This window comes from Cygnus olor, chromosome 3 (genome assembly GCF_009769625.2).
Source record: "Cygnus olor isolate bCygOlo1 chromosome 3, bCygOlo1.pri.v2, whole genome shotgun sequence".
Lineage (NCBI taxonomy): Eukaryota > Metazoa > Chordata > Aves > Anseriformes > Anatidae > Cygnus > Cygnus olor.
Genome location: NC_049171.1, coordinates 118,116,756 through 118,142,389, shown reverse-complemented (window position 1 = coordinate 118,142,389; position 25,634 = coordinate 118,116,756). Strand labels below are relative to the sequence as shown.

General features: G+C 40.0%; 1 protein-coding gene and 1 long non-coding RNA gene across 10 annotated transcripts in view; one reads left to right on the top strand and one right to left on the bottom strand.

The window, feature by feature from the left end:
- LOC121066982 overlaps positions 1–17,727 on the bottom strand; it is a 123,750-nt gene extending 106,023 nt beyond the window's left edge. For 4 of the 5 annotated variants that reach the window (XR_005818046.1, XR_005818049.1, XR_005818047.1 and 1 more), the window contains exons 1-4: positions 17,504–17,727; positions 15,323–15,398; positions 15,139–15,202; positions 14,888–15,023 (exon numbers count right to left, since the gene is read on the bottom strand). This is a non-coding gene — a long non-coding RNA (uncharacterized LOC121066982). Of the gene's footprint in view, positions 1–1,413; positions 6,081–14,887; positions 15,024–15,138; positions 15,203–15,322; positions 15,399–17,503 lie in introns of those variants that run through there. The other variant, XR_005818048.1, reaches the window with a different exon arrangement.
- Positions 15,708–25,634, top strand: part of VRK2 (VRK serine/threonine kinase 2) — a 49,314-nt gene continuing 39,387 nt past the window's right edge. For 3 of the 5 annotated variants that reach the window (XR_005818045.1, XM_040550861.1, XM_040550864.1), the window contains exons 1-2: positions 17,753–17,887; positions 18,080–18,220. Coding sequence is in view for 4 of the 5 variants with exons in the window: in XM_040550861.1 (XP_040406795.1) it covers positions 18,085–18,220 (136 nt within the window). In the remaining variant the exon portion in view is untranslated. Of the gene's footprint in view, positions 15,728–17,727; positions 17,888–18,079; positions 18,221–25,634 lie in introns of those variants that run through there. The other 2 variants (XM_040550862.1, XM_040550863.1) reach the window with 2 other exon arrangements.

The window sequence follows — 25,634 nt, the reverse complement described above, 5'->3', positions numbered from 1 at the left end:
CCCTTTTTACAGAACCTGGAACTAACACACTTCCACTCTATGCTCAGCTTTTGTTCAGCTGAGTTTTCATTTGTGCTTTGCCTTTTAATTTCAGAGAAGCCCCAAACTTAAGGCATACCAATTGCTGTAGGCAGTCCTTACAGCATTTAAAACCTTCTGTTGTGGCATCACACCTGGTGAGAGCTGACACTGGCCCCTACTGTTGCTCTGATCCTGCTGCTGAGGCAAGGCTCCAAAGCCTGAGCCCCATGCCCCCCTGCAGCTCCGCTTCAGCACCAGGAGACCACACTCTGCTTCTCTGAGCAGAGAAGCACCATAGCTGTCCCTTATCCTTCTCGCCCCCACTGGATCTCACATTGCAATAAAATGGCGTTGCAGCTGTACAGAAGAGCTAATGCTCAGCACGAGAAGATCTCAAAACTTTCTGTGAAGAAGTGAAAGAGGAAGGAGTGTGGGCTAGAAAGGGACAACTGAGGGGTAAGGTGTGGCTTTTCCAAGAAGAGCAGAGTGCAACAGGAAAGGAAAAGCTAAACAGATCAGTACGAAGATTAGTGAAAATGCCAGCAGAAAGAATGAGATGAGTAGAAGAAAAGGAGGAGAGGTAGGGCTGCTGAGATGCATGTGGGAAGGAGAGGCCTTCCAGCTGTACACACATCTGTCCAGCCTTTGCTACCGATTTCCTGCGGGACTTGAGAAGATGTATGACTTTTTGTTGTACATAAAGTGACAATAGGGACACTTACACTCCACAGGAAAACAGCAGCAGCTTCAGCCACTTGGAAGGACATCCTGCTGCTCATACAGGCTATACTCACTGCAGAACTGTTTGTGTGGAAAGCGGGTAGTGATACCTCACATTTCTGCCAGGTATTTATTATGTCACGAGACCAATTGCTGTACCTCACTGAAGCAGAGACTTGAGATGTGTCTGGATTCTATTTAACTCTAGGACCCATTTCAGTGCTGTGATCACAGCAGTAAAATCATGTATCTGCCTGTACTCTGCTTTTAACTGCTTCCCCTTTCAAAGCAGAAGTTCTTTAACAATTTCTTTTTATGATAGTCCATAGTCTTATGCTTGATACACACAAAAGACTTGCTCCTGTAAGGTAGTAGTTAGCATAAACTACAAAGCATCGCTTCCTTTGCAAGACTCTGAAATCCTCAGATGACCTCACATGTGAGCATTATGTCACTTGAGACAGTCCTTCACATACCAGCTCAGTGTATTATAAGATAGAAGGTGGTCTTTTTTTCTTTCAAAAAAAACTTGAAAGCTTGTTGCATGCCTAAATGCTAAATAGTAGAGGAGAAGAACAATGCACTGAACTCTGGGACTTGTCAACACTACGTCTGTGTTTGTTTCATGGCTCATTCAAATGTCAGCAAGAAAATCACACGTATAAACAAATCTCTCTAAGCATTTATTTTTTTACTGTGCATTTTGAACAAGGTTTTTGATATTTTCATTTTACAGCCAATTAATGAAAAACCACTCTGAGCTATAAAGAGAAGAATGTCAGGTTCTGACAGATGTTTTGTATGTGTGGTGCATTTATTGCAGTGCTCTCACCAGAAAGCTGGAAAGAGAAAATGCAAGTAATAGTGTTTGTCCACCACACCTTAAAAATACATCCTGGGGAAAAAAAAAGGAAAACCAGTGAAAAATCATTTCAGTAGTTAAAAAAAATAAGTTTCTTCAAGTAACAGAAGTCTTCAACATTCTTGTCCAAAAGAATGAAAAGCTAGGTTATTTTCTTATTCTCTTTCAGTTCTCTTTTTCCAATCTCTTCAAACCTGGAATGTATGATATTTATTATTTTTTCATTTACTACACTTGGACCTTCTTTGTCTCCCATTCTCTGGATTTCATTCCACGTATCAGCTCCGCTGTGGGAGCAGAATCTTATCATCTCAAAGCTGTTTTCAGATACAAAAGGTCTGATCAAGACCTCATCTGTTTTACTGCCTGACCTGCTCCCATATGGGTGCCCTCCTGTGAGAGGAAGTACAGGTGGTCAGGTTAGGATACATCCACCAGTTTATAAGCCTTTGGATGGAGATGTTCTTCCTTTAATTAGCTGATCCCAGCCAATAGCTAGAAAACTTAGACCCTCACCTGCCAGGTGACAACAGACTCAGATTATGTCAACCATCACAGATAAAACCACAAGAGGATATTTCCAGGGAGATCTTCTAGGAATGACAGCTGTGGCTGAAAGTGCATCCACATCATAGTTTGGATATTCAAGAATATTTACTTGGAAACAGATGAACAGAAGATGCTCCTAGTGAGTTGAACATGAGGTGACAAGAGAGCTAAGGCAAAGCAAATTCTAGAAGTGATAGTGTTATTAGTGAGCACCATGAAGTGGTCAGGCCACTTGGGCAGCAGGCTGCTTGACTACTTGTAGCAGGACGTCTATAGTATGTAACAGAGCTTGAGAAGCATGCGGAAACTCAGTACTAGGCATATTCACTAAATGGGTATAATTATACCAGGACGTACCTGGAAATGCCATACATGAGGCAAAAAAAAAGGAAGAAAGAAATAACCTTCTGGGTTTGTCCATGTATAGTGAATAAAGTGCAGCTTGGAAAGAGCTGCTTTCTCCAATGGCTACTCCAACTCTAACACCAAGCTTAAATACAGAAGGTCACAGAGTCATATTTCATTTTGTTTTGTCCAGGTCCCCTTAGGCAGAAAGGAAGAGCAGTGAATTGTAGTAAGTGCAACAGATAACTGTAAATTGTCTTTCATTAAACACCATCATGTCATTTATTGCTACGAGAACTACACAGAGTAAACATGCTTTCCTGTGTCAGGTGATTCTCCAAGGACTACAGGGTTGGCAGGAGCCAAATAACTATCACTAAAACCATTCTGCAGAGGCTGAGCCTGTGTCTTTATCAGAGTAACTGTTGTTTGTGGGATTGTCTCATAAAAGCTGTTTTATTCCCAACCACAAGTTCAACAGGGAGATGGGTTTATACTTCCTCTGGTTAGAGATGATCTGTATAGTCCACAATGCTCCTCCTTCCTCACTTAAATATATTTTTAAAGAGCTGTATTATGCCTATATATATACATATATTTATTTTTTAATCTGGATGTACATGCTCCCCTTGCTGTAAGAACAAAAATTTCAAAATTAAGCTACCCTTGAACTTTACCAAATGGCATTGTACAGAACCTCTCAGATGAGACGATGAAAAGAACATGAATTTTTTAACACTTAGACACTTGCTTAAATTATAATTTTTGGTTAGAAAAGGCAGAATTACTTCTTCATCAGCCTGCCTCACACTTGCATTACAGCAACATTCAGCATCAGCAACAGTGTCATCTAGGGCAGCATGGCTCCAAGAAGGACAGAGCCCAACTGAAGCATCAAATTCTTCCGGGGGGCTGCAGTGTAGTCCCTCGTGAAGCTCATCAGGAATCACAAGCACAGCCACATTAAGGCTCTCTGCACTAAGCAGTAGGTTCTTCCTGACAGCAACTGCTCACTAAAGGTGATGAGTGAAAACGAGAGAGCCGGTAGGTTTCCAGAGGGCAAGGTAACTTTTCAGCCATGGACTGATACCAAATACACACTCAGCATTCCTAAAACCTTCTAGAGAGACCACGTTCAAAACAGACTGAGGGTGGGCTGAGCTGGGCAGTTACCAGCCATATGCTTTTCTTTTCATCAGAAAGCCTACATAAGAGCATCTATGAAATTAAAGCCTTGCAATATACAAATACAAAAGCATCACAGTATCAAGGAGTCAAGAAATCCAGAATAGTGCCCAGAGCGTATTTGAAATTGTCTTAGTCTTCCTTTTACAGTAGTATAAGCCTGTAATAATACAAGAGAACTAGAGAAAAGAAATCTCCCAACAACAAGAGATGAACTTTACTCCCTTGTGCATTTAGCCATTAAAAAAAATAAATAAGTGTTCCAGTGAAGCTCTACTGTAGAGTCAAGGAACAAAGTATGTGAGTTAGAAAATGACAAGATCACTGATAACTTGAGGGAAACTCCAAGAAGTTAGAAAATATTGTGAAAATTAAGTAACTTAATTCATCTAATTCTAGGAAACAAATACCTTCTGCAGGGTAGTAAAACAGCCTGAATACATTTCTATTTAGATTACAAAAATTAAACTATTAAACTACTGAACACAACAGCTATGAAACCAGAAACAATGCAAATGTTTGAGGTCCAGACCTGCATTGGATTGAAGCTGATAGCAAGGGTTCCCTGCAGACCATCATGTTTTGGTTGTGGTGCTCCTTACACACATTGCCCAGTCCATACAGCCCTTCTATACCATTAGTACAGGGTAGGCTCATCTTCTGTATAGGTGGTGAACATTCACCTTGGCTGCTTTATTGCTTTTTCACGTCTTGTGACAAATTTACAAAGAGCTTCTTTATAGATTTTCTGCCACCTATTAGAACAGGGAATGTAACTCCATTTTCTTTATGCATATTCTCTCTCATTTGGATCCAGGTGCCCTTCACTCCTTAAGAGCAGGGTCAGCTCTTTACCAGAGAAGAGGTGCAAGACTGTTTTTCTCAGTCTGAATGGGAAGGTATCTATATGGTGATACTGCTGCCAGCTTACATATGGCCCTTCTAGTGTTTATAATGCTTTCCTAAGAGTGCAAATATAATTCAATATAACTATAAAGCCACGTTGAATGCAATCATCCTATAGCTAAAGATACTACCTTCTCCCTCCATGCCCACCTTTTCTAAAGAGCATTAGCCACATGCCTGCTAGCCTGCTAAAACCTCTCAGCAAAATTCACAGGTTGCCGGTTAGTTTCTGGCACCCTCTCACCAAGCATTAGCTCTGTGAGGTGCTGAATTGAGCCACATTGATGGGAAGGATACAAGGGAGAAGACTGATTCACCATGCGCAGTCAGGCAGTGGCATAATAGGGAAGAAGGGAAAGTATTTTTTCCCTGCTCCAGCCCCATGAAGAAAGCAAGAGAGATGTGTCACATGAACAAGAGGAAGGACAGGGACATACCAGACCATTAGAGCTTAACGAGCCGTTGATTAATCTGTTGTTGGCATTTAGTCACAGGAGGCAGCAGAACAGAAGAGAACCAGTGGCAAAAGGAAGGATGTCTCCAGAGATTGTCTAGAGTTTGGTGGGTCTGCAAACAAAGTTACTACATGCCTTCAATGGTCGTGCTAAACAGCTGTTTCATTATTTATGTAGTAGTAGCATATGAAGATTTGGCTTCTTAGAAAGAGTTTGTTTTGTTTTTCTTTTCCTAGACATCCCTGAATTCCTGCAACTGATATTTATATCCTAAAGGGATTTCATCAAATGCCCTCCCATGACAAACTGTTTTCCATAAAGCCTCAATCTGATGAATCTCTCAGCTACAGCAGGTCACTGCAGCCATACAATGACATCGTCAGGGACAGGCACTTATACAAGACAGTAAGGCAGTTTCATCCTATACAAGCAGAAAAATTGTAGTGATCTCAGCTGAATTTCTAGCTATTTCAGTTACAACACTTCATTCTGGAGCTGCTTTTATCCTCTTGGTGCAATTTTCCAAGTGGGGCTTGACACTGTTTGCAAGAAGTACACTCAACAAGAAAGTCTGTGCACTATTGGTAGAACTGCTGGAAAGCTGCCTGCATTACTGAAGAACCCAAAGATGGCCTGAACTACAACTGCTTCCCAGCCCTGCCCCATATTTCAGCAGCAATCTCCATCCTTCCAAGGCCATAGGCCACTCCAGGACGTTGGCTGCAAGTCGGACAAAGCCTTGAACATCTGCTCTTTTGATTCCATACCTCTGGCAAAGGGATATTCTTGTAACCTAGATATTAGTGATGATGCCACCACGTAAGTCCCTTGTGAATACTGCAGGAAGCACAGCGATCTCCCATTTGTTTCCTTTCTGCCAACCTTTCTTCATTCACAAGCCATGCTAATCTTCATGTGTGTGATCAATGTTTCTGCCACTTGGACTCTGAGCAGAATCCTCTTTTGAATACTCATTGTTCAAGTCCCCTTGGACCTCCATAGCCTCCCTGAAACAACAACTCTGCTCTGTTTCGGTGCTGCAGAAGGTACAGGAGACAAAAGATTATCCAGAGCTCCCAGAATTGTGGCCGAAGCATGAGAATGGCTACTGCATGGCTGCTTACTGCTAAATGAAACTGACCCTACAAACATGTGACAATATCCAAGGAAACACTCAGCTAAGCTTTCTACTACTCTATGACAAGGTGGGTTCAGAGTTAATTATTTTACCTTTCTATGTGAGAAAAAAAAATTAAGTACCCAAAAGAAGAGACTACGAGATGAACAGACCCTCACACTTACTGCCTCTGGCATAAAATTCTGTAGTCTATTCATTAGCTACTTCTGGGTCACTGTTCCTGCAATGTGCTTTTAATATCCTGAGTCCATCTTCCCCAATGATGCTAAAATACAGACATTATATAAGTAGTTTAAAGTTGTTTTTGGAAGCTGTAGGTATCTCAATATAGAGAGATATGGACCCCTACTGAAAAGTAAATAATTTTCACATTAAGTCATAACACACAAACTGATGTATACAAGATGCACAGTAATATATGCACTGTTAGCTTACCATGCATAGATTTGAATAAGTACTTGTACATATTTTTCTTGAGAGTAGCCTGCAAGCATCTACTGTTTTTGGTAGGATGAAATGCCAAAATTGTTCCAGTGTGAGAGATTTGGTTGGGGTGAGTTTTTTTTTTTTTTAATCCTACATGTCCTTACTATTCACATACCACACAGATTAGCCAGAGTAACAAATCCAGACTAAGGTGCTGTAGGAGAAGCAAAAAAAGTTTGTTTCTACCACCAGAAAGACATCTTTATCTTGTTATCACGTTACATTTCAGAGCAGCCACTTCTGCTTCTCTATTTTTACCATGTTTACTGTGGAAAAGTTCCAGTCCTAACAGAGGCCTGTGAATGACACTGTAATATGTCCGTTATTGCACATGAAAGCAATCAGATAAAAATGTAATTGTAATAAAACTGCCAGACATTCAATTACAAACCACCACAGTTTTCAAGTGACAAGGAATCCCTGGCCCTGAACAATTTGATTAGCTTCAGTGCTGGCCCTGCTTTGGGTACAGGTCAGATGGCCTGAAGAGGTCCATTTTGGCCTAACTTCTATGATTGTGAAGTGATAGTTACCAAAGTGAAATATAAACTATTTTGAAGGATCATGCAATATTAACTTACACCTTCAAATTGAACCCTTTATGTATGAGGGGAGAGAGGTCTTTGAACTAAAGGTGAGAACTTGAGATCATTAAAGTAAACTACAAAATTTCCATTGATTTCAGTGGAATGCACTGTTATTCTAAGAGCAACCAGAGTCCTTCTGCCATGTAAATATACAAATGCATGTGAACATATCTTGAAAGATATATCTAGTGACTTCTAAGGTACTGATGCTTTTCATGCTGAGTTGCCTTGTTCAACTCTGTACATCAAGCATTAATAAAAACTAACACTGATATACCTAAAGGGTGGGAAAAAACAGTCCATATATTACTGATGAGGAGGAGAAAACCTGGACATGATGATTTTCTCACTTAAAAAAACATGGCATTGGAAGAGCTACTGATAGAAAGCCGGCAGTCCCGACTCACGCTCCCTTCCTTTCTTCAGTGCTGGGATGGAACTGAAATGTCAGTAAATGGGAACTAGTGCAAGCTACAGCCCATCAGGCCAGGAGTCCTTTTAATGCCCCAGCACGGAAGGAACAGTTTATGGCTTTCATACAACCTTTGACACCCTATTTGCAAGTTTGAGAGATGACTGCTGTAATTTGTCCTAATGCCCATCCCCTGGCTTGCTCACAAATTCAGTTTCACTGCTGTGTCTATATAATACCTTAAATATTGGCAATATAGTCTCCATTCAGCAGTTAGAGCAAGTATGAAGTGTACTGTAGTAAAACAAGCAGCTGTACCCTACACAGAATAGTTCAAACCTCCAAATGAAATACTGAAATGAATCTCTACAGTGCATCTAGCTTTATTGCACAGAGAGATGAGTCCATGAAGACCATATACACAGAAGCATTATTTTTTGATGGAAGTATAGTACTTAGCTAAAAGCAGTTCTGACTGGTTTTCGTGTGCTCCACTTGTAAGTACCATGTACCCAGCTGTCCCTTTTACACAGCTTTATGTATCATTCTATGTATTATTTATACTTGGAAAAGGGAGAGCCACACAGGAGTCAGAACTCGTTTACATATCAGTTATGTAGTAAGTTATTGATGCTATTGTGTAAGAGGTATTTTTGTTTATTCAGCAGTCTTGTAATCCACCGATGACAAAAAAATAAAAAATGAAGTTTCAATTAAGAGACAGTTGTGATATTTCCCAAAACATATATTATATTTCTATATTGATTTAATGGCCTGTTACTTTTAAAGTGACTGTTTTTAAAACAGTTGCAGATAGTTGCCTTTATTATTACAAAAGCACTGTCAGATGTAGAAGTATGGAATTAGAGTACTTACATTAAAGAAAATTAAGGCAGAATGCCCATCTTCTTAACTTTATATTCCTCTATTAGAGGCCCATTCTTCATCTTTTTCCTTTCAAATGTAAGGGAGCTCAAAAGACTTAACCAGGTTTAGTTTAATAAGAGAAAATAAGAGGACTGCCACACAGAAAATGACTAAATTATGCTCAGTTTAGGGGTTCCACTTTTCTCTTTTGCCTCAGGCTTTTGGGACATTAAGGCCATATTATAAATCCTGGTCAGTGCTTTTTTCTAAAGAGCAGAAATGAGAGTTTATTAGCATCACAGTGGTTGCCTCAATAATGACAAAACAGTTGCTCATTACTGCTCATTAGATTCATATTAGATTCATTTGCAATAGCAATACATCTTCTATTCATACTCGATTGCAAAACAACAGATATGATTTGACACCTGCTGTAGTACAGAATTCATTAGAAAGTAATAATACAAATAGGAATTCAACGGATGGACTGATGAGCCTAAAATTTGTCATTTAATGTAGAATTTATATAGGATAAATACCACAGCAGGAAATCAGCTTTTTCAAATCATATGTGTCGCAATAAAATATCACACATCCATAGATGCATATATGCAAAGAGCAGACAGATATACAAACAAGAAAATTAACAGTGCCATATGCCGTGTATTATGTGCACAGTAATATATATGAGCTGTTTCTGGTGATGTCCCTAACATATAGATTAATGTAGTTACAAATTTTTAAGAATCAGAGAAATTGAAAAGTTACAATTTCCGCAAAATATTAAGTCAACAAGTAAACAGCTCAGATGTTCCCCTGAAAACTTCTATTTCAGTAGCAGCCTGCACTCAGTTTGTCCCAGTATTTAAACGATGTTTTCTTAATTTACTTGACTAGCGCATGACCATTATTGTACCACTATGTCAGAAACACCGAACTAATGAAGGTGCTTCTCTGGGCTGCAATCTTTCTCCAGAAAATTCTCTCAGACAAAATTATCTCAAAACTCAGCGGTTCTTGCCTTCTTTCCTGAGCATGGGATCAGAGTATACACAAGTAATAGGTCTTCACATCATGGAAAGTATAAAGATAGGTTGATTTCAAAATCTAACCCTGCGTACCCTAAAATAATTCACATTATATTACCCTGGGCCTCATTATTACCTTTCATGATATTTCTGATGTTATTCCACAAGGTACAAAACAAATATCTCCTTTCTATCCTCTGAGCTCCTATCAAATTAATTAGTTCCCCACTACCTACTGTTCATGCAAAGGAGCTTCTGTTTGTTCTTACCCCACAAGGCTCCAATTCTCTGGGGCAGGGAGGGATATTTTGTTTACTCTGCCTCTGGAAAGAGTTTTCTTCCTAATATATTTTCATACATATTTCTTACAGGAACCTGATTCCAGTAGAAGAGGTCTTCTTCCAACTCAATTAACTGTCAATCTAGCTCTGCTTTCCACAGCAAAACTGAATTTGAGCATTGCCCTCTGCCTGCATCATTTTAGAGATACCATTCATGATTTAATGCTTAAGGAATATAGAAGACAGTAAATATGAATTCACAATGAAAGACTGCCAAATATGTATTCTGAATTTTGCCATAAAAGTACAACTAAGGCTAGATGGACCTGTAGAAATCCTTAGCTGGTAAAATACATTTCAATCCTATCACCTTTAGTGAAGCTGCAACCCTTTGGGCCAGCTGAAAGGCAGTGCGCTCTATTATTGACTTTCTTTCCTCTTTCCAGAAGAATACTTATTGCAAACAACAAATATTGCAGGACAGTCTTCAGTTTGAGAACTGTTACATATGATTCAATTGAATTTCAGTTCTCCACATTAGACCTAAAGAGCAACAGCCCGAAATCTGAAGCCACCTTCAATCTTCAATACTTTGGTCCCTTTTCTGTCAGAACATTGTTTTCATCTTAGTCTGCCTTAAGGGCATTCTGCTTTCCTTCCCTACAACTCCTGCTGGAAGGCCATGCAGACCTACATTTGTCTGATGAAGGAGTCTTGCACAAACATGGCCAGCTTGCATTCATTTGGCTTAAGTTAAAAAAAGATGGGTGGTAAAGTTTATCCTTCCATAGATACAGTTCTGTATCTATTTTCGACATATAGTTTCTATATATTCTCTAGAAAGTAATTGTATCTCCTGTTAATTTGGCTTATTTAACCTCATAAGCCTTTGAGCATAATATTTTTGAACCCTTTTGTAAGAAAGGCTTTTTCGTTCCCCTGAATCAACTTCTCTACACTCCGGCAAAATTAGAAAATTTTGTTCTGTTTCTTTTACATCAATACTCCAGTGCCTCACAACTTTATATTCATCAGCAAATTGTATAAGGAGATTTCTGCTTTGTCGCTGTTGCTCATGAAGTGAGAAATAATGAACTAAACAGGTCCAGAGGTAAATCCTAGGAAATTTTAGGGGTGGGGGTGGGGGGAAAAAAACTTTCATCCACAGTCTCCCCTTCCAGTTTGTCACTTCTTGCCCATTTTTCCACTGTTTTATACTAAACATTTATTTTCTTTGCTGTCTGTAAACTATAGAAGTTGTTGACCTATGTCACCTAACAAAATACACAAAGCATGTAACAGAAAGAATACTAACAAAGCAGTGTTTATGAAAAGGCATACAAGTATTCCTCCTCCACCTAAGTAGGCACTGCTTTTTCAGGACCTCTGGAAGCTATGCAGGATTATTTAAAGGTTATTTCAATGCACGATCTCTTATCCCTCCTTGTCAAAGAAGAGTCATATGCAGTTACTCTAAGAAATATCTTAAAACAACAGGTCTTTCCTGGTTCAGCCAACCATTAGAACAGCATTTCTAAACAAGTTTCTAAGAGTTACTATAAACACTATATATTAAGATGTCACAGGAGCACAGCAAAGACTCACTTGAATAAGTTAACTGCTTTTAAAATCATCTGTTAAGGAAATTGCTAACATGATCACTGGAGAAATCAGAGCCCCAGATACTGCATGTACTAACCAACATCACCAAATTACCTTATCAGTCTCCTTTCACAGCTATGGCTCTGCTCGTGGAATTGGCTTCATGGCAATGGGTGGTGGAGCACTGTCAGGTTTTCACGCTGCTGGAAAAATGGCATATCACCATGTTATTAGATTTATTATACAGTCTATTTGCCACTTCACCACTGTTTAATTTTTTTTTTTTAAACCGAATTGGAAGCAGTCTGAACAGTCATTAAAATGCAACAGCTTCCTAATTTCTCCTGGGAAAGAAGGTATAAGCACCCTGCCTCTTTCATTCTGGATGTGATCTGAGAAATAACAATGCAAATATATTAATATTGCATGGTCAGGACTACTTTCTATTAATATGCCATTAATATAATGACCTTTGCACTACATTTAAAGGTTACGAAGATCAATATTTATTCTTAGGTCAGGGGAAAAAATAATAAAAAAATCAATCTTGCAGTAAAATGAGTCATTTAATATATCCCATCATAATAATTAAGTTTATATATATAAAGTAACATTGATATGTGAATAATGGATGCTATGACAGATGAGTTTCCCTTCTCAAACAGCTTTATGTAGATAATCTCAGAAACGGAAAGACTAAATAAGTATATGCACCTTTCTCCCTGAGTGCTTTGCCAAGTTCCTTTTTCCCCTACATCTTTTCACATACACTGCTATGTAGAAAAACAAGAAGTCCTATAGACCTAAACCTATAGACTTACAGGTCCTCCTATAGACCAAGAACACTGTTGTGCTACTGCTAGCATTCCTGTAATTTCTTCATTTCCATTTCTAGATATCCCTTGAAAAGGGCCTAGAAACTGAGGAATCTTTCGTAGCTGTTCCAAGCATTATCGCTCGACTTTAATGCTTTGAATAAAATGTACAGAAATGCCAGTGGATACAAACATACTTATTTTCTTCGCAAGGCTGTGATAGCTTCAATTTAACACAATTTTTGTGTGTTCTATAAGCATTTTATTTTGGAGGGGAACGACCTAAATAAAAAGATCAGAACAAGAGAAAGAAAAACATGTTTGAGCTGCCCATATGAGAAACTTATTAATACATTACATGTTTCATCGTAAGTGTGAATCATCATCAGATAACAGCAATAGCAATAATCCATACATAGTAACTCTCAAAGAACCTTAAAACAAGCCACCCATACTGCTTCAGATGGATAAAATTAGACAGATATGAAATTATTCCTATAAGGTCAGCCAGTAGTAGAGCCAGGATTAGGATTCCTAGAACTACTCCCATAAGGAAAATCATCGCTGATCCCCTTCTCTTCTCTAAACAGCAGACGTTCTGCTCTCCCTGCAAATCCAATCCATTCCCACAATAAACTTACATCAACTCTTTGCACATTTCTGAAAGTAAATAAGCGTGGCTAATTTTTTTCCTTCAATGCTCATAAATAGTTTCTTTCTAAAGGTATGAGCAGTAAGGCCTCTGACATACAAAAAAGATAAGGAACACACCCAGGGTCTGAATGTCTTTAGTTACCGTGATAGGAACTTGTAGACAAGTTACAGAGACTAGAGCAGCCCCCCCTAGGACTTTCTTTTCTGGCCTGGCAAAGGGCAGCATGGGAGTCGTTCATTCAGTCAGGCTACTTGGCATTAAAGCAAATGTCACATATTGCCATTGTCATCTTCTCTATTTTAATAGAGCATTTCAAATAATTTGTTTGCAGTATTATATTTAAGATGGAAAGTTCTGAGACCTGTGCTTTTTTGAGTTTTCTTTAGAGAAAAGCAGATTCCCTACCCGCCTTTTAGGAGTCTCAGCTGTTTCTTCTGCTCCCTTTAACACATAAAAGCCTTTAATAGTTTGAACTTATTGTGAGATGCAAAATACAAGAACTGTCTACATGGAAAACCTTAATCAGTCAGGAAGTTGGTAAATTATGTCTTCATGTCATCCATATTGAGTGTCCATTACTCCTGGACATAGCACATTAACTGACTCATTAGCTATTTCAAACCATATGGACTTAGGTTTGGGTGGGTTGCTCTGATAATATCCTGAGGTGAGCTTCCTAATTATTGTAATTATGTGATCTCAATCATGGGGCCAGTCACACAAAATAGCGTCAGGAATCTTTAAAACAGGTGTCAGTGCACCTAGACAGTGACTGAGTTGAGCAACATGCCCCCTGGATGTTGAAGACCCCTTGATACTGCAAAAAGTAATTACTTTAAGAGTTCTAAGAAACTGGCAGCAAATACAGTAACAACTGAATAAGCACAGCAAGTGCACAGGACTGCATACCCATGCACAAACACACATGGATTTCTCTGCAGAAATTTAGAAAGTTTGATGCCTTGCTGTCAATGGCCTTAATACAAAGATGTTACAACTCTAATGTAAAATTAGATATCATATTTTAATCAATAAGGACATGTGGGGTGATTAAAATTAGAAGTACTAAAACTTCACTGTTAAATAACACAGAAGCATCTCAGTGATACAGTGAGAGAAGTTACACGTTGTTCACCTACCATAACAACTTTAAGGAGATTTGTGTGTGCAGCTACAAGATCTCATGTAATTTACTTTTATACTCAAGTTCAGATTTGAGGAAAAAGAGAAAAAATAAATGGAACACTCATCTAAAATTTAGAGTATACTACTTTGAAACAAACGTAAAAACAAATGCAGCCTCAGGACACAGCTAAAATAGTTTGTTGTATTATTAAGTACTTAAAGAAAATGCTTACTCTGGGAGTATTTCATGACACAGAGAATGCAATTCGTATTAACATTATGTGTTTTTTTTCACCCTCAGAAACTTATTCTAGCAAAAGGAGTAGACTGATCCTTTTGAGCCCCGGATCAGGATAAAACTCAAATTTGCTCCTTCTACTTTTGAAATGCCTCTTAGGCACCTACATATTCTAAAAGTCAGACACTTAGCAGGACAATATAACCAAACATACAACTAGACTGGGGAAACCATATATTTAAAAGCAGTTTGTGAATGTGAACTTGATCCAAGATTTGAAGTGATTTACACTTGTATCTTTACCTCAAAACTAGACTACCACGTCTACGTTACTGAAGAACCAGTCCATAATTTTAGTAGTGGTTACAAAACAGCACAGAAAGCACAGCACCACTACTTTCTTCTGCAATAGCATAAGAATAACAACTATACCTGTATCAACTCTGCAGAGAAGCACAGAAGACTTGTTCAGATATCACACATCAATATACATACAGTAAACAAAATAAAGAAATAAAATCCTGAAAGTATACAACTGCTAATACAAACATCCAACCAGTTTGTTATATCACTTCTAAAATATCTTTTGGAGTAACTAGAAAATACCCACCTGAGCTGCATGAACAATTAACTCCTCACCAGTAGGGCCTGTGGCTTTCAGCTGCTAGCAACAATGCACCATTAATAAATAAAGTAAGAGTAATTTCATTTTCAGGGCCTGTGTCTTGAGCCTCCAACACTGACACCTTTAAGGAACATGAGTTTATTCCAACAATAATATATTAAACAGCAGTTACAGTAGTAAATATTTAATAGATGAAAATACACACTAATAGAAGAAAGGGAAACCTCTTCCTTTACCTTTCATTCAGATTCAATATTTCAGCGTAACTTGAACAGCAAGCCTTACATTTCTTCCTTTATCCTGTTAAAAGAAGAGAAGAAAAAAATACTCCACAGAAAACAACTGTTCCTGACTACATGGGTCACACTCAGTTGCGTGCTAACAGGATTTGTATGTTTTTACTCTTATTAGCATACACACCTTTCTCCTATAAGGATTCTTGAATTTAGCAGTAATGCTTGTTAAAGCTTGAAGCTTCCACCATAGTCAGGGTTTCCTGAAAAACAAACAAACAAACAAAACCCATATATACCCATAATTAATTTAGCCATTCATCTCCCCTACATCACATTCCTAAACTGTTAATTTGAACCAACTGTGAAGAGGAAATGGAGGCTTTAACTTGACTAATGAAGCTCATGTTTCTTGGGAGGGTTGTTAATTGTCTGATGATAAGTAGGAAAAAAAAAAAAAAAAAAAAGGAAGCCTTGTCTCCAGTTTGGCCCAACAGGAAATTTTCTCAGTCCCTCCTACAAAGCACAGCAATGGCCTATTTATAGGGTAAAGATGGCCTCCTATTATTTTTTTGGTCAGAGTTTTTCTCAGGTAAAATTATTGAAGTTTGTTGCTTTTTCAGAAGTTATATGCTTAATGCTTAAAAAGAAGAGCTGTATGAAAAAATCATTACCAAAATTTGTGGGTTTTTTAATTGGTTCATTAGCTATGGTTCTTTATTAATAAGTACCTGGATTCAGATAATTTTATTATTCAGGATTTTAATGTATCTAGGAAGTTACCTCTTCTTAGTAAGTCATTCTTTGTTTATGATACTTGTAGTTTCTGTTATATTTCCATGCATTTATCTCTAAAGGCTTTTAACTCTTCTAATAACGATAAAAGCTTAAACTTCTAAACAAAATCTTTCTTAAAAAAAAAAATTCTGCTGTGGAATCTATTTTCTGTGACTTGTACAATATATGTTACTAGTCTCTTTATATTATACATTAAATTACACAATTTTTAAAATATATGATATCTGAAGATAAATAAGACTTCACATGGCCTTGTCTCAGGGTAGCATTTGAGTTATAAACTCAATTTCTTCTGGGTGTTTGCAGCTTTGAAGCTGAAAGCGCTCTTTTCCAGTACTTCAGTTTTAGCTACCTGTACTGTATTTTTGTTGTATGAGTCAATTGGATGTTATGTAGCCTACCTGAAGCTCTCGAAAAGAGCAATATAGCATATGCTATGCTCACTAACAATGAAACAAGCCCTGGTATTCCCCGTTCCTATTTTCACTTTTGCTCTACTGATGACAGTAACATACTCTATAGCCATAATTTATTACAAATTTTCAGTTTACTGCTAAATTATAGTCAGTGAAGATGTTCTGGATTTTGTTTGTTCTTGAACTCTTGGAATCATCACAAAAAGTGCCATGGTCTGTTACTGGAAAAAAAAAAAAGAGCCATTGCCTGGAAGATGTGGTAGTTCAGCTAGAAGTGCAGTTAAACAGCTATTCAGGGCCCTCTTTGCCAAAATGAAGTCTGAAGATGAGACCAAGAACAAGGAGTGGCTGGCTGTGTGGATTACAATGATACAGTACAAAGATCTTGGCTAAGTGAAGCCCAAGGAAAAGCTTTTTCTGGGCCTCCAACTTTAAGGTGTATGTTCAAGCCTATTGTGGCAATAAATACAGAGTTCCACCTGAATTGCTGCCTATCACAGACCTGTTTTGTATTTTAGTCTTTGAGGTAGTCTTTGAGGGCTTGTAGCTGAGCAGGAAGACTTTTTCTAAAATTAGAAGGAAATGGAAAGATCACACTTTCTGCCACAGGCTTCCCATGCAGAGAGTGCTGACTGGGTGGGCCCTGTTAGTAAAGCAAAGATCATACAAAATGTCTGCTTGGGGTCAGTGGTGTGTCCTGGGAGCAAAACATTTGAAAATATATACATACACACACCTCACGTTCAGTGTCCTCTGACTAAAAAGTTAATGTCCATCAGCTAAAAAGTGGTGATGGGATTGGCCCACAACATGGTCTCCTGTGGGTTTCCCCTGCCTGCAGTAATGACCCATGCTATGTGAAGTGACCATGTCCTTCTCCCACCTTGCACGTTATTTTCTGTGAGTATCCTTACTTCTGTGTGTGAAAGGGATCCTGGGGTATGGCCGGGGTACACCAGTGGACCTATCCTGAGGTAAAATTGAATGGGTGGCACCACAACAGCGCTGTGACTTTGGTGCAGCCTTTAAAGTGCTCACTGTGCCCCAACCGCCCTGTCAGAGTTCTCTTTTCCCCGGGCAGGGAGCAGTCTGACCAACTACTTTGATACGTGTGAAAGCACTTCAAGGAGGAAAAAAAAAAAAAGTTTCCTCACTTGCAACGTGCAGCCCGAGGCGTGGAGATCGGCGGTGCCCTGGCGGGGTCAGGGTCAGAGGAGCCTCCCGACCCCAGCCCCTTCAGGGCTGCCCTTCGCTGACGGCGGGCTCCTCCGGCCGGGGCTGCGGGCGCCCGCTCGCCCTCCCGCCTTCCTGCCCTCCCTACTTGCCTGAGAGGCCGGGCGGACTGAAAGGGAGCCGGGGCGGGACCGCCGGGCGGGAGGGCGGGCACTGCTGGCTACCCGGCCCGGCCCTTCCCGTGCCTCCCGACCCGTCCCGTCCCGTCCCCGCCCCGGGGCTTCCCGCGGGAGGCAACGGCACGGCGGGACGGCTGGGCCCCGCCTGGGGGCAGCTTCTCGCCGCCAAGTTTGGGGCCGGCCGAGGTGGGTGAGGGGACGGCGGGCGGCGGGGCCGAGCCGGGGCTGCCTGTCCCCGTCCCCGTCCCCGTCCCTGGTCTGTTGGCGGCCCGGCGGAGGCCGCTCGGCTGGCAGGCCGCTTGTGCGGCGGGGATCAGCCGGGATCTTGCTTCTCCCGAGGGAAGGCAACAACTTGTCTCTCGTTTTGTCCCCCTCCAGGTGCCATGCCGCCCAAGGAGCGCGGCAGGGGCCGGCTGCCGGTTCCTCTGCCAAAGGACATGATCCTGAAAGACACCGAGGGAAAAGTCTGGAGGCTGGGCAGCCAGATCGGCCAGGGAGGATTTGGTTTGATCTATCTAGGTAAAACACCGGCGGTAACTAACAGGGGTGACATGAATTTCTTTTAGCTTTCTGACCTGAACGGTACAGAAAGAGGTTTAAACAACTGGTTGCCGTTTCCATACCAGTGATCACCAGTGCCAGAGGGGGGTTTTCTGACTTCTGCATCCTGCTGTGGGGTGTCCTTGTTCAGAAGTTTGCTGGGGGACCACCGTGTTCTCCACGGACCATGCTGCCCGGTTTGCTGGCTCCAGGTGTGCTTCCTTCTGGAGCTTGTGTGGGTAGGCAGGGTGCTGTCAAAGGCCAGTGAAGAGCACTGCCAGGAGATGCTGTTCAAAGTGATGGTGGAGCTTCTGTAAGCAGCCACGTTGGACGTAATGGGTTTCTGGTTACTGGAAATATCTTCTGACTAAAATTTAAAGTCAATTTGCATCAAAGAAACATAACAATAGCAAAAGGTAGCAGGGTGTTGCCTCTGGATTAGAATTTTATTTTTCACCAGAGGCGTAAGTGCTGTTCTTAATTTGTTCTTTCCTGGATATGTTTCCACATTTTCTTCAGAAGAAGCTGCTGCATTTCACTTGGTCTGTGTTTTATAAGCCATGAATTGTTCTGAAAGGCAGTTTGTAAAGTGGCCTGGGTCACTGGAGAAGATATGATATGTGTTGCTGTTGCTGGTCCTTAGGAAAGAGCAAGTGCTGTTTTCAAGGCAGTATTATGAACTTTTTTTCCCTACATTGTACTGCTTGTGTACAGTACCTACAGGCAAACTATCCATAGTGATCTGTCAGGGACTAGTTTGTACTTGTTTTAAGGTAGCGGTAAAGACTTACCTAGAAGCAGTTTAGTACATCATCCGTGGAGCCAAAAATGATCCTATTAAGTTAAAAGTATGTTAACTCTGTATTTGGAGTACTAGCGTTTAAAACAATAAGCAAGCCACCTTAATACTTAAATTGATTTCCTTTTATGTATAAATCAGCTGTATTTTTTAAAGCTTTTCCTTTCTTTTGTATTTCTGCCCTGGAAAATACAGTTGCTGCCTCCTCCCCTTTTTTTTGTAAATATTTCTTTACTTCTGCTAGTGCAGTTTGTTTTCCACTTGTGTTTTTTTTTTTTCTGCTTTATCTCTTAATGCTATTTCCTTCATACTGAGTGATGCATCTGGAAAAAAAAATGTTAATACATTGTTATACAGCATGAGCTTTCCACTTAGCACGATTTCCAGATTTCTTTATGAGGAGACCAGTTTTCACTAAAACAGGCATCCTGTCATGCATCTTTTCAGTTCTTTTGTCTTTAGTATGAAAAAAGATGTTCTTCACGCAGGTTCTTCTCTGCACAAATGTGCAGAGCTGTGCTAGATTCAGTGTGGTTTCATGAAGGTGAAGATGTCTGTCAGTGTCAAATTGTAGGATCAGGCACCAATAGTTGCGCTTCCCACTAGTAATGTATGGCTGCAGGAGGGTGAACATTTTTACATATGCATCTGGACTTCAAGTTTGAGTGGATAAACTTTTGAGAGGGGGGGAAAATATGGTGTGAACTGGCTTTTAGAATGAAGAGTAGAATACACTTTGTTCCACTGAATGCATGTGTAAATGAAGCAAAAAGATTTCAGTAAAACCTAAATGCCACTGCTTCTGCTTTCCTACAGATGAAGTAAACACAGTCACTGAAAACAGTGGGTAGCTGTGGCCCTCCATCTACCCTGTATTTAAGTTCTGGGTTTGTTTTACTTTGGACTAGGTTTGGTGTGGTCTGCTGCGCAGAATTTCTTCACCAACTATGTGGTTTGAGGCTTATTAAACAAACTATTTTGAATCCTTACATTTCTCTTAAGAGTTGGAGTCCATCTGCTAGGCTTCTGTAGTGGTGGTTCTGGTTTTGTTTCTTCTGGAATTTTTGTAGCTCGTGCATGCTCGAGTCAGCAAACTGAACCAATGGGGATGATAAGGGTTTCAACAAATGGCAGTTACAGAGGAGTCAAAGGTTAGATGCTCCTAATATTTACATTCTTTATCCTTTTGATATATAGATAGCTTTTTACGGCCTTTGAAACATCAGTTTGTCTCATTTGAGGCATGCTGTGCCTAGAGAATATATGAAAATTGGTACAATAAGAAAATAAAGATTAGCATGAGCTAGGAAGTGAAGTTGTCTCTGGCTATTGTCATTCAAGAATAAGCCGTGGGAGAGGTATATCAGGTGCAGGGTCAGGGTCCAAAGGAGAGGGAGACGAACTTATAAAAGGCTCCCACTGGGAGGAAGGAGTGAGAGAGCTGGGGGTGCTGTACAGAAAGCAAGGTTGTAGTTGTAGGTGTAGTTCATGAGTCACACAAAAAATGTTCCTGAATGAGAATACATCTGTCGCTTACTTCTGCAGTCAAATCACACTGGACCTTGTAGGTGGTGTAGCACATGGGATTCAAACAGTTTCATGCAGATTTGATTAGTTTTCTGCTTGATCACGCAGACCACTGAGGTGATTTCTTATACTGTGGTGTTTGTTGCAGTTTGACTCCCACTGAACTGCCACAGAAAGCAGTCAGCGGGTTAGTTGAGAATGAGAATACTATCTGGGACCCTTGGTATTACAGTTCTGGTTTTTTTAATAAGTGACAGCATAGGTGAAGAAATACAGCTGCCACTTATAATGGTATTTTTGTTTGTTTATTCTCTTCTTTCGGAAGGACAGTGAATGTTACATGTAGCAATGAACTGAAGGCCTTGTTCCCTTTGTAGCTGATCTTTTAATTATAAAAGAGGAAATCAGCAAGATTTCCTTCAAGTATCCTGACTGAAGCTTTCTCGTTTTGTCCATCTCCTTTTGTCAGGTACACGTTTATGTTATGTAACATACACCATTCAGTAGCTATTTTGAGGCTTCATCCTACAAAAGAATTTAGCCACCTGAGAGTCAGGGGTGTGAAGGAAGTGATGCACTTTTAGGAGTAACACTCTCACGTTTGCTGCTGAGGGGCACTTTCTTTTTGCACTGTTCAGCCTAGTTTTTAACATATATGCAGCGAGATGTGAGAGTGACCACTAAACTTTCAGCAAGAAACTAACGAAGAAGGAACTGCAGAGAGGTGGGCAAGACAGAAGAGTGGAGTCAGATTCGACTGACTGCCAGATATGAAGAGCACAGCCCTTTTCTAAGTAAAGGTTAACTTTGCCGGCTGTATCTTTTAATAAGTATTTTTACAGTGGTGGTGTAAAGATTTTGATGCGCGTTGTTATAGCTTAATTTCCCATTAAGGGTACTCCATACTCCATTAATCTGTAACAATGTACTTGAGAAATTTTACGGTATCTCTGCAAAATATATTTACTAGGGATGCATTCCGTGGAAGGTTCACTGAATCAAAGCCTCTGAAAGCCATTTGCTGACCCAGAGCCCTAGAATGCTAATCAGCTCTTCAGGTGCAGGGCTTCTAATTATGTGTGTGAAAGTTTCCAACATCTACAAGTTTGGTTCTCCCCCATGAACATTTTCCCTGTTTTTCTAGTTATTTTTTTCTCTTTCCTGTCTGTGTGCCATCTTGTCTATTTCTTTGTTGACTTGTTCCTTCCCTTGGATTCCCTTTGCATTTGTACCTCAACCAGAACAAATCCAGCAGCAGAAGGCTCACAAATACTGTTTCCTCCTAATGTTCCTGAAGAGCAGACCTTCTGCTGCCAGAAGCAGCATCTAGGAGCCACGTAGAGATGTTCTTTCAAATGTCACTTGTGTCATAGCGACAGCAGTATGGATCATAAGCTGGAACTACCTGTGCTGTTACATGCTGTTTTATTTTTTGGTACTGTACTGATTTGTTGTCAGGCTCCTCGAACAGAGCTGTTACCCCTTTGATAAGGTGGGGACAGAATGGGGAGCATGCAGGGAAGGACATGACGTATTGCTGGTCTCACAAAGAGTTTGTAGCCCTGTGGAGGAGAACAGCAGCAGTACATGTGGAAAGTAAGCTAGAGTCGAGGAGGGTGCTACTGAGAGCCCTACGTTCTCTCATTTATCTTCCTGATCACAGCGAGTAATTAACACCAGTCTTTATATAAATCATTCTCTAGTCCTGCTGCAAGGACTCTATTAATGCACAATTTGGACTGAAAATTTAAATGCAGAAAGGTCACACAATGTTTTGTTAAGATTCCATTGTTAAGAGCCCACTGTCTGCTCTCAGGCTTCTTTCTGATGAAAACTGGTAATTCTGCCAAATGCTTGTCTTCGTATATGTTTGTTAGATCGTGTCTGTTATGATATAACGTACTATGTTGTAAATGGGGTCTAACTGTATTATACCTGTATATTGTGATGAAACTTTGATAGGTGAAAACTAAAAGTTTTGAAACCAATTTTTGTAGCTGGCTTTGCAGCAGGTGTTTGTGTTGCTGTTTGACTGCTATGTTTGCAGGTGGTGTTACAATATGGGAAGCTCAGGAAAGGGCATATTGATAATGAATATTGATAATACAGTCACCGATACTTGTATTCTGCTTGGAGATTTGCTACCTGTATCACCTTTTTCTCCTCCCCATTTTCCAAGGGGTGGCTGATGGAGATAGATGAGGTGTGATGCTGGCCTCCTCTGCTTTTAGGCTTGGATCGCGATGTGTTCTGCTGTTGATACTCAGAGACCTGGTGTTCTGGGAAAAAAGCTGACATGTGAAAGAAAGGTTATTTGTATTTCAGAAAGAGTATGTCCTATTCTGTGGATAATTTGTATAGCCATGAGCAGGGATGCATGTGTGTCAGGGAAGAGCAGCTTTGATGGAAGCATGTTCTGTCACTGTATTCATTCCTTGGTTTGAGTTAGGAAGCAGACTAGTAACTGGTTTTAGAGAAATTAAGTACTTCAACAGTTGCTTAAATTAGCCTCACTAAAATATTTACTGTAGTGCAGCAAACAAATTAAAAATGCAGTAAAAAATGATACCTAAAGATACATGTTCAAGATGATTTTTATCAATGCAGCAGAAGAATATTAATAGCAGAAAGCTGTAATTAAAAACACTACCAGGTGACTGTCTGTTTAGGGCTGGATCTTTCTCAACCTTCAGGTGTTAAAATGCATTTCAGCAAAGGTCTCATTGTACCAGTAGATGTGAACCTTAGTGTGAAAATAAATTCATTGCCAGACAAACATCACCACAGGGAAGAGTCTTTTTATCTAGTCACTAATACTAAACTCTAGGTAATCTCCTTGTATCTATATTTATAATTTTTCACCCCATCTGTGGGCAAATTAAATCATAAATTTAGCCTGATTTTGGTACTCAGTGATCACTTAGGACTGGCCACATGTAGCAGGACCAGACTGCTTCACCTGGAAAAAATCCCCTCTTCTACAGGTTCTTGCTGGTGACTGCTTCCTCTTGAATCTTCTTTCTTCTTTTTCTGGTAGGCTTTGGAGGCAAAAAGATGCAACTTTTAAAGCATAACTCATTTTTACACAGCAGTCTAAAGTCTGTTACAAACTCTGCTGAGATCTTTGCTGTTTTGTTTTAGTGTTCTGACACTCTTGTTTGTTTTTTCATACGTATGTATGGACTTGTCATTTGGGAGCTGTTGTTTTGCTCTTTATTTGTCTACCTTGCAGGAATTCTGGTCAGAGACCGAGACCCTGGTGTGCTAAGCAAAGCTAAAAGGCAAGAGGGCAGGTTTGATTTTTACCTTCAGTGAAGGAGGTATTTCTGAGCAGTGTTATCTGTCGTCAGGAAGAACTGCGGATGAAAGATAGGGCACCTGTTGCCTTATGGAGGGCGCTCTCTTCAGCCGTCTTTGGCACCTGTAACCTACTGAAACTGGCATCGTATCTTCTGATGGGCAGTGCATCAAACTAGCAGATGGGCTAGAGCAGAATCGTGCCAGAAAACAGTTTGTGCATCAAGTTTTAAATATTAGAGGCCTGGCCTCCCATCTGAGAGTGCTGCAAGAGCAGACCATGCATAGCTTTTCTGCCTGGGGTTAAAGTATATGTCGTACCTATTCCAGCTTAGAGTAATTAACTTTGAAAGTCAAATTCCCGTTGCTGTAGAATACAAAACTTTGGCTCTAGTGAATCAAGAAGGCTTCCCAGAAAGATGAGTAAGCAGTACGGTGAAATTTCCTAGCAGTACTAAGTGTTCTTAACTTGGAGGCATTTGCAGTTATCTGCAAAACAGTTTAGCAGTTGAGCACAATTTTCCACTGAAAATGGTTTACTTGCATCTTGTGGAATATGGTTTCACAAGCACAGTAGAGGGCCATGTGTATGTAATTTGTATAATAAAACTCTAAATTCATAAAGATACCTCGAAGAAGAATCTAGAAAAAAAAATCCTAAACACTGCTCAGAGTGTTTATGAATAAATGCTCTTCTCTTTATATGAATCAACACTTCTCTCAGAATAGGGTCTGTCCAGGAAGCACTGATGCATTGTCATACACCTGAAGCACTGAAGTTCTTGGGGAAATATTGAATGTTGGGAATATTGGGAAGCGGGCTGGGAGGGTAGCTGGGAAGCCACATGCTTTGCTTTCCTTGAAATATTTGCCTTAGTACTCTCCATATGTAGGATATGTTTGAAGTTGTGTTAACTAGCCGATGCTGCTTCTGATTTATTTGTTTACATTTTGCTTTTAGAAACTATAATCCTGCAACTTGGATTATTTTCTATTGTTAGATACTCTGAGCAATGCTTTCCCCCTTTTGTCAGCCACTGAATTTAACAGCTCCTGGCTTGACTTTAGTTGGGGTCCGAATTTTTCCAGCTTTTTTATAGGCAGCCTGTAACACTGAAGTGTGGTATTTTCAAGGTTAGGTTTTATTTCTGCAAAAACTAAGCTGACAATATCACTCTCAGGATTAGTTATCCAATGAAACAAGGCAAAAACAAAATGCGAGCAACCCAAGAACTTCTGAAAATAATTTTGTTCATGTTTCCAAAACAAATACATTCTCAAAATACCCGGCAGTGGCAAAGACAGCAGCTGTGGACAGGAGCAGGGATGTTTTTTCAAACTGCCAAATCAATGCTGTTTTCTTTTCCACTGTGTAAACTTTGTCAACAAAACTGGTTCTGTGAGAGCCATTGAAAATATTTCACCATATTCCAAATGTGACTGCCACAAATTAACTGCTAAAACTACAACAAGCACGTTTGAACTGGCAAATAGAATTGGCACGTTTCTTTGTCAGACTGAATGCAATTGTGCGGAGTGGTTGTAGGAAATGGCAGTTCATCCAGAAACGCTCTTTTGTTACCATGTCATATTAACGTTTATAAAGCTCCGTTAATTAAGGTTGTGGCACTCGGCAACAAAACGGATGAGATTCACGATAAAAGAGGATGATAAGACCACAACTGCTGTGCCTGGATGAAACTAGGGAATTCTGGACATGGGTTAATGTAAGGTAGGTTATTGTGTAGGAACAACAGTTGGAAATAAGGC